We start from the raw sequence: 12,317 nt of genomic DNA, 5'->3' as shown, positions 1-12,317 counted from the left end.
TCTTTCAGACCAGCTTCATGACTACAGGAAAATTATAGTATGAGCTACATCCTAGCACCTGTCCCATTTGTTTCCCACGGTTTTCCCCCTTTCTGTTTTTTTTGACAGAGCACCACCTTGCATCTAGAATTGGTTAGAACATGCAGTCAAAAGAAACAAGAATACATTCCTACGACTCCAAGTTCAAAAAAAACACAACAAAACCCAACAACCAAACAAAAAAAAATATCCAACCAAAACAACAAAAAAACTCAAACAAAAGCCCAAATCAAATAAACAAACAAAATCTAGATGATGCTAAATTAGCAAATACTCATTAGGGCACTAAGGTTCTTTGACCATTTACAGCCTAACACAAAAGTGAAATGAAAAAATCTATTTTGAACAATTTATTGGATCTGAAAAACATAATTAGTAATAAATTATCCTTAATTCCAAATAACATCTCTAAATCTTCTGCAAATTAATCAACGATAACCAGGGAATGGAAGGAATTGACAAAAAAGGAAATTTCAATCCAGATAAACTTTGTTTTGTTTACTTAAATGGTGTAATTTTCATTCTAAACCAACTTTTTAAAATGTGGTGGGTATTTTTAAAGTAACTCAATAATCATCACCTGCACAGCAAGATGCTTCGAAAGTGCCACACAACTGCAAATTCTAAAGCTTGTCAGATTTCTTCTAAGTCATATTGTTGAGATACGGTTACGACTTAAATTCAAAAATTATGAACCAGCATTTATATATATACTTACAGTACTGTGAAGCTTCTCAAGGAGCAAATTTAACTGAGTCTGTAAAAGAAAACAGATATTTCAAGAGTCTTACCATGACAGCTACAGAACCGACAGAATAGTGGTCCAGCATTACTGTGTGCATGCTCATTGTTAGTACAACGGTAACAAATTTTTACAGACAAAACCATGCAAATGCGCATGAATGGTCCCGAGGAAATTGCTTGTGTTTAATTGTGCAAGAACACTGTACGCACTAGTTACTACAACAGTTACAAAAAAAAAGTGCAAGCTCATTTGGGAAAATAAAGGAAATAAAGGCTATGTAATAAAATTATAAAGAAAATGAGACTGTCAGCAATACTTTAAAGAAAAAATACACTGAAAATTTGTGAAAGTCCAAACTTAATCTATAACAAGCTTATATTTCTATGTTAAATACTTACTAGGTAGAACAAATATCCTCAGGGTTTTCTTGTCTTTTTTGAGGTTACGTCAACATTTAGTGAATGAACCTCCATAATTTACTTTAATTTTAAACTTTCAAAATTTTAATTCTCTGCTGATGACAATAGACTATAATTTTAAAATCATTATTTACTGAGGCTGGATTTAAACATACTGTGATGAGGAAAGACCACAGCCCTATGATTGTGTGGAGGCAAGTCTCCAGGATCACCAGAGACTTAAGGCTATCAGGTAAAAATGAATTACAGTTGCTATTAAATGAAACTGGCAGAGACTTAAAATATTCCAGAATCACATCAGGAAAATAGCTACACTTTTACTTTACAGATGTACAGATCACTGCTGCACCAGCCTTTCTAGTTTACTAGAAGGCTTTAAGACAAAATTCTCTATGTCCTAACATATTCTTAATTTTCTGTATTGGAACCAAATTGAAAAGATTTGACTTTTGACTAATTTATCAGGGTTTTTTTTAACCAGATCCTTCAATCACCTTGAATCCAAGAAACCAGATTTTTATGGGCAATATGTATCGCCTAGAGCTGCCAGTTATTTTTCTAGTGGATAAAACTGGTCTATGTTGGTTTTTTTTTAAACTTATCGTAGATATGGTTATAAAAAGAGGAGAGCCAGAAGAGGCATGACAAACACTAATAACCTCCTGCTCAGATCTCAATTGAACATACTCTTTACATCTCTACTTGAATAGAATCTTTATGGTTTCTTGAGTCAGACATGCTTAATTTTGGAGGGACAGCCTAAATGCCACCAACAAAATACACTTCAGCTAGAGGAAAAACTCCCCTTCCTTATACTCTGTGATTTGACAAGAAATAAACATTCTCGGGTAAATTTCACTAACAAAATGATCATATGAATAAAACATATTGCTAAAACTACTGCTCTTTGAATTATTACAATTTAATCCATTATTACCATAGTAAGTTAAAATTACCTCCAAGACTCTCGAGTACATCTGATGAACTAAATCATCATTATTTCCTCAACTGATTTGTGAGAATTAATCTTAATTAGTTATAAGGAAGGGATGTGTAAAGGATTTCATAAAAAGAAGTCCCTGCAACAGCATCTAATAATTGATGTAATTAGAAGAATTTGAAACTGACTGACATACTGACGCTCGTAAGATTTCTTAAAGAGACGAAATTTCTTCTAAGATAATAGAACTTTTTTTTATGTCATCTGACATGAAATTTTCAAGGCTATTAGTGTTCATCAGCAGCACATGTTGTGTCTGGGAAGATAACACTAAATGAATTACTGGAAGTAACACATACATTCAAAATGCCATGAAATTTGAAAACACTGAAAGAATTACAGATTAATGGGCCAGATCCAAAGAGGACTTTAGGCATGTTCTAGGTTTAGAGGTGAACACCAAAAGTCCAAAAGGCAATCCAAAAAGTTCCCCACTCAATTGCTGCTTAACTTAAAAAATGCCTCCTGTTTTTTACTTCAGCCTTCCCTGGACAGCGGTATCACTCCATATCTACTGGATGTGCGGTGCTAAATCAAAGAGGTATTGAAAACCCAGATGGAACGAAGGGGAAACTATCTCAAAGATCCCTCAGTTGGTTTTGTTTTGCAAATGTAGTGTTAAAAAACAACAGATCCTAGCTTGGTTTGCAACAGACTCATTGTCACAGGGTTGGCTCAGGAGATGGCTTATTTGTCTGTAATTCCATTTCTCAGCCTGCCTTCTGATCATGCATTTTATATTAAAACAATTGCCAAAGTTTAATTCTACAACCACCATATAAGAAAAAGGAGGAGGAAGTAATTATGAGAGCAAAACTCAGGAGAGCACGCTGCTCAGTAATCCAGTTAAATATCCAAACCACTGCCCTGCAAGTCACACTGTCTCTTACTCTTCTTTGCCCCAAAGTTTTATTTCAAGCCACCTCCAGAAGGATATAAGGAGAATCCCCTTTGTCAGACTGATCATTAACTTGGCTGCGCAGGAAATACAGTAGATACGAAACACTGAATCGAGCACAGACCTGAAGTAGAATCCTTTTGCTATACAAGAAGCAAGTGCTGCTACCATATCTGTCCTGTTCCTCAGTCTCTGTGTTTTAGAGAACAGCCACGAGATATGATTATGCAAGACAGAATTCTTCTTACAGTCCTGGTCCAGCACTTAAACTTGACATGGAGCAGAAATGCAGAAACACTCTTCAGCCATTAGTAGTGTCCCAGTCTACTAGAAGGTTTTTTGGATTAAGATACCTGCTTTCCTGAGGAACTGTGTAATGAGTCCAGCCAGGAATACGATGTGGGGTTTTAGGTGCCCCAGGTAAGGTAGCATACCCAAAAATGTTGCAGCACTTGACTTTGAAGGCATACAAATCCTTCATTGGATCTGGCCCAGATGCGTTGAGAAGAGCTCTTGCCGGAACTGCAGCAGCTCTACCAACAGTAAATCCACAGGATTGAAAAATTTACCTGCAGCTCACGGTTGTGCCTGCTTTTCATCTCTTAATTCCCCTACAGTTTTCTTTCTAGCCATCCTGAGCTGGAATAGTCCAGCTAAAAAATAACTGCTGAATGAGAAAAGGATGCAGAAAACATTTGGAGGAGACAAGGTTTGAAGGTCAGCTTTACAACAAGCAGAAGAAAGGAGAAAACGAGGAGAAGTATCAGATTCAGGTATTGAGAAAGCAAATATTCAGCATAAAGAACATCTTTCTGTGAAAGACTACATATTTTAGAAGAGGAAAAACAGTGGTTAAGTACTGAATTTTGAGAATGGCAAACCATGAGAAAGCCAACTGATACATCTTCTAGAATGCACAATTCAGACAGGATTGAAGGACGTCTTTCATCACTTTTAGAACCCCTTAAAGTTCACAGAATCTAAATTTAGATCTCAATATTTTAGACCTTTTGAATACAAACTTCTATAATACTTTGCAAAATTGTGACTTTAAAATTACTGTATAATCTCTGGAAGGACTATTATAAAATACATTCTGACAGAAACTGATACCTCATACCTTGAATATACCGGTTCCTTACAATTCAATAGAAAAAAACTCTATTTACTGAAATTTTCTTTGTCTGAATCTCAATTTACCACTAATTCTCCCAACTTTGATTCTACTTACTTCAGGTAACTTAAAAGTGGCACATATTGAAAGAAGGAAAGATTCTTTGCCCTATTATGTTACCTTGAATTTGTTTCCCACGCTGATGAAACTAAGTTTCCCAGCTTTTTGTTTGGGATCCTTGTTGTTGGTGGTGTTAGATTCAAACAGCTGTCGAACAAATTTGTCCTTGGATTCACATATAAGAGATTCAAGAGACATGTGCAAAGCATCATTGTTTTTTTCCACAAATTGCATCTGAAAAGACAATCCAAGAAATAATAGCACATTTGTTTCACCAGCCCAGTTACTTAAGTCTTAAATAAAATTTAAAAAAAACCCCACAGCTACATACTTTTTTTCAGGAATATGGGGGGGTTAAACATTCATACATTATTTCAAACAATTTCTTAACTGTTCACACAAAACACAAATGACAGAGAGAAAAGGTATTCTTAAATTAGAAGGATGTTGTTACAGTCATGAAACTCAAGGTAAGGTTTAGTGTTTTCTACGATATCAGCTGTATTTTCGTCAATGATTCTTCTCCTTGTTTCCATTTCCAGCACTCAGTACATCATCACTTGAGAGTTCTGTGAAGCTAAATTCTTCACTGCTTGTAACATCACTAAAGATCTGTTGTGAAATGGGAATTAACATGCACACTTTAACTGCTGCATCTACACAGCTGAGAAAACGAAACGACAAATGGTTATTTCAACCAGCTGATTTAATAAAAGATGCTGTCCTTTCCTATGAACCTTACCTCTCTGGTTTATTTAAATTGGCTCACTAAATTTTGGAAGTTGAGAAAAATACAATATACTGAAATTCAGAGATGAAGACACTAGTATTCAATTTCACACAAAATTCTAAATAGCTTTTGGTGCACCTTTAAGAGTGACTTTGATATTCATGAATAGAAAGAGGCTAAGACTAATCTGAACAAAATATGACCTTGCCAGATATCCCATAAAAGGATTTAATGGTGACCAGCATGAAAGGACGAAGACAGGCTTCAAAAATTCTACTGGACTACAAAAACACAAGACTGGAATACGAAAGCAGCCAGACGAATGTCCTCACCACGAATGACACTGTGAGAACTGCCACAAGTGCAATGAGACAGAAAAACAAGTAACAGGTGAGGCACAAGGCAGTTGTAGTCCAAAAGTTTTAAGGCCCAAGGTAAGTAGGCCCCTCTGAGGGAGGAGAGAAATTAAGTCAGGTGTATCAGCACAGCTTCTGGACCAAAGCTACCTTGTATCTAAACAGCTCTGAGAGCAGAGCTTCTGTGTTCATAGCTGCCTCCTCTGTTCACAAAGACGCTCTAAGGCATTTCTGGCATATTGTGACAAGGTACACAGTTAAACAGAGAGCACTTGGAACAAATGAGCTCTGATTTTATTTATTATTTTGTATTGCCTCACAGAGTGACGTCTGAAAAATCAGGTAGGTAACACACAGACTTCAATTTTCTTATTTGTAAAACGACCTTCTTCAGAACAGCACAGCAATTATCATTCTTTGAGTCTTTTGAAGTAAATAAGCCCTTAAAGTACACATTTTCAGGTGACAAAACACCACCTTTGGAAGCAGCTTCCCTCTTACACAATGGAGTTACAGACCAGAACAATGAAGCATTATGGATCTCCTGTTTATCCTAAACTCTTCCTTTTTAAAAAAAAAAAAAAAGGGTTTAGATATTGGCTTCATTGTTTTTGTATGATGAATAGTCAATAAAGTATAACAATATGGAATGTATCTTGAGGGTAGCAATTTTAGGTATTTCATATTCTTACATGAATGATTCCATGGCCAGTAGATATTGAAAACAAAAAGTATGAAATGTGATTTTTAATATAACATAAACAGTGATTGCACATAAGGATAAATATGCTTCTGAAAAGCTACTCTAAAAATACTTTTTTTATCACATAGTGTATTCCTCTCCCTAAGATGTCTGTTGATATAAGATTTGCAGTAGATCATGAATCAATAATAGTTAATATTGACATCATTACCTACAGATTTACAACAAATTCTTATATAAAATGTATGTCACCAAAACAGTCTGTAATCTGAGGAGTTCAAAGTAATTGTCAGTTTTGTCACATACAAAATTAGTTTTAAAGCTAAGAAATATCAACTTTTGATTTCTCTTCTGATGAAGGGAAATTTTTGTCATTTAACCGATATATACTGGAAAACACAAAGTACTACAAAGCGTAACACAGATAGCTTTGCACAAGTAAAATTACCGTCTCATAGCATACTGCTCCTGCAAAATGTCGGATGATAAAGCCTTCATCATCTCTGATATTTCTGTGAACAGCCAATTTAGACTTTCTAGGAATCTGGAATTAAAAAGTTGAATTATAAAGAAGAATTTCACTAGAGAGTGAGAAAACGGTTATTCTTATAATATTACCATGATGCTGTCAGGAACACTAGGTGTTAAAAAACAAAAATTTCCTGCTGCGCAATTGTGATAACCACTAGCACTTCCATTTCAAACAAGATATTCCAAAAATTTATTTTCCTTCTCATTCATGCCCTTATATTCAAAATAAAATCATCAGGATTCTTAACATCAGCTAGTCGATTTTCTTTTTCCCTTTAATCAACAATTTCTCTACCATTCATTCCACAGCTGATAAATGACCTTAGCATATGAATAGGAGTAGACAGAAACTTAAAATACGTTTTAGATGGTATATTTTAAAAGGCTATCACCTACTTGATCATACACACACCGACAAGAACGTTACAACTGTTTCATCCAGTTAAGCAAGACTAAATCGAAACTTAATGAAACGTAAATGGAGGCCAATTTTATTTGGCTTGTTTTGCTTGCATTTTTTCAGCACTGAACTAATTTTTTTTTTGCACTACAACAGAAATCATGTACTTAAATTACAATATTTTGCATTAATCTTCTACAGAGTGTTGTATGTTAAAGAATTAACAACAATCGGGTTTTCTTTGTGCATTTCCTATCTGGATCTCTGAAGTGCTAGCTAGACACTCCATGCGAGTCAAATGTTCTCCAAAGCAAGCAATTTTCAAAAGGAAAAACAAGATATCACATCTGATACGAAATAATCTAAATTAAAACGTGTTTTTACTACTTTTTCATAACATGCTAACAGAGTTCAAATGTAAGTGAAGAATATGGCTTTGATATTAGAACTGCTGGATGACTTAAGCCTCCAGTGAACTTTTCAGCAAACATAATAACCAAACCTGTCCTTAACAAAATATGGATTGTGCAGACTGGTCTGGTATGAGATTTCTTAGGAAAGTTTTTCATTAAACTGAAACGTTACTATCAACTGTTCCAAAAACTGTTTTATTAAAACAAGACAGACAGCAAAAATAAACCTACAGAGAGCCTGAAATGGTCCTTGTGTTTTTGGTGCACTACTGAAGTAAAATGCTGGTCGCTTGGTTGGGGAAGACGATTTTCTTCATCCAAAATATCCAGTACACCTATTAATTTTGCTTCAATCAAATCTGTTAACAGAACAAAACACATTTACAAAAAATGAATATATAAACTTGTATCAGAACCGAACATTAAAAGTTTAAAATGTTACTGATCCAGTTCTGTAGAAAAATATCTAGGGAAAGCTGTTAACACGAAATACAAGAAGTCACTGCAGATTAATTATACATATCTGAACTGTTGATTTAATTGGTATGTTATATATGTCATGTTCTAATTCTAACACAAGGAAAATGGGGAAAAAGACGAGGCACATATTGCTTGATTTATACTCTGGCTCTCAAGTTTAATTTTGTCATCTAATTCCCAAAAGGTGCCTAAATGTTCCTGTGGTATGACCATATAGGTCTTTATGGGATAACTGCTTGTATTGTTGGTTGAGGGGGGAGGTTTAAGCTTTTCATCCACATTTCACCACATGTCAAAACTAAAAGCATGAAAAAGAACATACTTCCATTCACCACAGGATCCAGGGAGAAAAATGAAATTTATTTAAGAAAGGCACTTCAGACAAGCTATACAGCGGCAGTTCCACAACTTTTTACAAGTATATTGCCTTGACCTTTCACATACAAATACAAAATCTGTTGAAATCTGACAGAGAAATTCATGCTCTTGAAACTGTCAGCCACAACAATCTTGCAGCTTTTAAAACTTTTTTTGTATTACCTATGGAACTGTTCTTGTAAGAGGAATTTTTACTACCTACTGTTTTTTGGTGGGAAGGAAGAAATGACTAATGCTCGAACTGCAGCCATGCCTATGAACTCTCACCACAGCCTGTAAACAGGATGAAGCTACACATAAAGCACAAAGACAGCTCCAACACGAAGAATTTATGCTTATAAAATATAGATCAGCTAATTTAGCTAGAGAGAGGACTACCGTTCCATCAAAGCATTCTAACATACTAATGACTGCTTCTGAGATTCTTCCATATGTTAAAACATTGTCCATGTCAACATAATAGCTGCCTCTTTTGTGACAGATAATATTTCTACATGTTCACTGCTGTCACCAGCCTGGTTCAACACCTGAAGCAAAATCATATTTCAACCGAAACCAACATTATTTTTCTCGCTCACTTCAAAAGGCAGCAGAAAATCCTTTTAACTATGCAAGAACAGGAAAAAGGAATACGTGCTGTGGTTTTAACTAAGCTATATTTTATTAACTTGTATAAGGGTAACTCACACAATGAAGAAATGTGTCAAATCTGTGGTGAGGTGTCACATGTTGGTTGGAATAGTAAAAGGGGTAAGCTGTCCAAACCTCTTCTATGGCAGGAAAAAGGCAACAACTCTGCAAAAATTTCTACTATCTGACACAGATCTCTTCTTCCAACAGCCTCCAGGGAACCCCTTTTGTTCCATTTCAAAAAAAAGGAAAAAGAGGAACATGCACTGAAGGGGAGTGACCCCTTTTACAGAAATATGACAGTCTCTCAATTACAACAACATTGTTGGGAAGAGGCTCAGGCTCATAAACACATTATTAAACCACTAGAAGAAATACAATTTGTGTTCACTGAAGTTACTTATTTCCTGTTGCTGTGCTTTTGTTCCCTCCTCCAAATACATTCCTGATGCTTTTTCACAAGATGGCCAGAGGTTTGCTTGAAAAGAGTTGTCTTTGGTTAAGTCAGACTTAGTGACTGTACAGTCCTATCTGACAAAATGAAAGCTACAGAACCCAGAAAAAGCAAACATTTTGCAATAGAAGTTGGTTCTGTCACTCTGAATCCACTCCTCAGCCAAGACTGAGTAGTTACCATAAGCGAATCAGTGCAAATGCAAAAGCAAGATGAACTTTTGCTCACAATTCATCAATTAGGAGAACACTAGTGGAACGCTGGAAAAAAAACCCCAACCAACAACATCTTCAGCCTCCAGTACCTTGGTCTGTGGAAACCTAAAACCAGCAGTAACATCTACAGTCTGCCACCTATAGCTCATTTTGTATCTTTGCTCACTGGCTCAAAAAAAGTGGGGGGAATGGGATGCAATTTTTTTTAATTCATGGAATATTTTTGCTCAGACAGCCTCACACTCTTCTATGCTTCATTTAGCCTACTGAGGTGTTCTGATTAGTTTTCTATGAAAATGCACACAAAATACACAAGTCCCAGCTGCAGTTACCACACGCTGTAGGACAACACAGCTCTATCACCAGCCCACACGGGAATATTTTAGAAAGCTGGAAGAATTCACAAGGTTTCAACAGTCATTAAAAGCATAAAATCACTAGTGCTACGCATATTTTGCCTGTTCTGCTTGAAGCTTTTTTACTCCCTGACACTAATGAATAGTCTGACATTTCAAGAAGTACATACCTATACAGTCCTGATTATCTACATAGCGAACTTCATTAACCCCCAGGCCTTCTTTTTGGTAAAGTTCTTGTTCCTAAAAATAGATTTTACAAAATGACTAACTGAGAATTAAAAATACCACTCACTATAATTTTTTTTATGCACCAAAAATGTTTTTTAAATAAACACGAAGACATTCTTAAATACAGCATGAATCACACACATTTTAGAATTTCCTTCCCCAGCTTAACACATTCCAACTTGACTTCCCTAATGATAAGCATGTGGAATTGGACAGGACCATTAAGTATGAACTATTGACCAACATCTGAATGCTTCATTTTAATGAATGGTAAAAAAGAAGACAAAAAACAAAAAAAGACTGTTGGTTTTCAAAAAGCCATACTATTTTCTGGCACAGCTAGATGTCACACAGTAGAAAAACAGTTTGTAAACTCAGTATTTTTAAATCTAAGCATAATGTACAATCTTATGGAAAGCAGTGCTACTTTTTACCAAAAAAATAAATAAATCTTCAAATATAACATTAAATGTAACATACCTCTTTCAGAATCCTTTCATTAAAAAACTGCTGCAATTTTTCATTACAGTAGTTAATACAGAACTGTTCAAAACTGTTGTGTTCAAAGTATTCTGAAAAAGAGAAGTTAAACTTCTATGATAAATCAGTGTTCTGAAAATTGAGATACTAAGTAAGAGAAGCTTCACAGTGCTAATATTTAAAGATGTGTTCAGATCCATATCTCTTTCTTTCAGTAAAATAAAAGCTTTTACAGATTTTCAAGTTGCTTTTAAGACAGGTGTAAAAACACTCAGGCAGATCATACTTCTAAGGCAAGTAACAGACTGTTTTGTCTAGCAGCAAACCAAAGTAAGATGTTACCGTACAGTGAAACAGTATCAACACCTTCTCATGGACCCGTGCTATGGAAGGCTGCACAGTATATCACAGCTCTAAAGACCTGAAAATCAAAGGGTCCCTTTTTCACTGTTCTTGGGCCACCTTAGCAGAGCTAGAGCACACCAGAAAACACATCCTACCCCGAATCTCAGTGAGCCACACAGGATAAAAGCTGAACAGGAAATATCGATGCCCACCACGTGCTGGGAGCAACCAGGAGCCCCAAGCCCAGCTTTGTAACAGAATTTCCATCCTCCAGGAAACCACATCTTAAATCAGAGACTTGTTTCCCTGTCTGTCAGTATGCACTGAGCTTCTCAGCACACATGTGAAATGCCTTTCCCAATTTTTCTGCGTGGCCACAGTAAGATTTCATTCTGAATTTTTAGTCCTTCAAAAGGTGTGTCTACGTAGAGACTACAGGAATCTGAAACCATTACAAATATGTTCAGCTTCACATTAACTGTTATTAGGTCACTGGGAGAAGGTCTAGACCTCCTCTGCATTCTTGTATCTTGGTAAAATGAGGTTTTACCTACTCTCTTGATATCTTAAACCCTTGTAGCCCATCCCACTTAGCATCACCAAAAAGAATACCTTTCCACTGTCTATTACAGAATTTATTATTACTGAATCTTTGGTGACAATAATAAACAACTAGAAAATTAATTATTTTTTAAGTATACTTACCAAAGCCAGCTATATCTAGAACTCCAATGAAGAAAGAAGAAGTCTCAAATGGAAAACATTGGTTTACCCTGTTGACTACATGGTCAAACAGATGACTATACACCGTTTTAGCCAAGGCATCACGAGCATTGTTTGCTTGTTCCACTTTCAAGGGTACTCTAAAAAAAAAAAAAAAAAAAAGTCAAAATCTTATTCTGATTCAAACCTTATTCTGATTCCTTAATCTGAAATAACATGAAGCACCAGTACAGATTAGGGGGCATCCTGCTGGAAAGCAGCCCTGTGGAGAAAGACCTTGGAGCCCTAGTGGACAGTGAGTTGTCCATGGGACAGCAATGTGCCCTTGTGGCCAAGAGGGCCAAGGGGATCCTGGGATGCATTAGGAAAAGTGTGTCCAGCAGGTCTAGTGAGCTCTCCTTCCCCTCTACCCTGCCCCAGTGAGACCACACCTGGAATACTGTGTCCAGTTTTGGGCTCCCCAATTCAGGAGAGACAGGGACGTACCGGAAAGAGTCCAGTGAAGAGCTACGAGGATGACTGAGGAACTTGCACATCTCTCCTATGAAGAGAGACTG

At 36.1% G+C, this 12,317-nt stretch overlaps 1 protein-coding gene across 1 annotated transcript in view; it reads right to left on the bottom strand.

Annotated features, from left to right (window-relative positions):
- The window catches only part of MYO6 (myosin VI), a 39,479-nt gene extending 27,183 nt beyond the window's left edge, over positions 1-12,296 (bottom strand). The window contains exons 1-8 of the mRNA XM_009867504.1: positions 12,247-12,296; positions 11,743-11,900; positions 10,693-10,784; positions 10,152-10,224; positions 7,700-7,827; positions 6,573-6,668; positions 4,396-4,569; positions 758-796 (exon numbers count right to left, since the gene is read on the bottom strand). Coding sequence (XP_009865806.1) covers positions 758-796; positions 4,396-4,569; positions 6,573-6,668; positions 7,700-7,827; positions 10,152-10,224; positions 10,693-10,784; positions 11,743-11,900; positions 12,247-12,296 — 810 coding nt within the window. The remainder of the gene's footprint in view (positions 1-757; positions 797-4,395; positions 4,570-6,572; positions 6,669-7,699; positions 7,828-10,151; positions 10,225-10,692; positions 10,785-11,742; positions 11,901-12,246) is intronic.
- Positions 12,297-12,317: the final 21 nt, after the last annotated feature.

This window comes from Apaloderma vittatum, unplaced genomic scaffold (genome assembly GCF_000703405.1).
Source record: "Apaloderma vittatum isolate BGI_N311 unplaced genomic scaffold, ASM70340v1 scaffold12564, whole genome shotgun sequence".
NCBI lineage: Eukaryota > Metazoa > Chordata > Aves > Trogoniformes > Trogonidae > Apaloderma > Apaloderma vittatum.
Note: the sequence above shows the minus strand (reverse complement) of the source record. Positions and strands in the feature narration are given on the sequence as shown.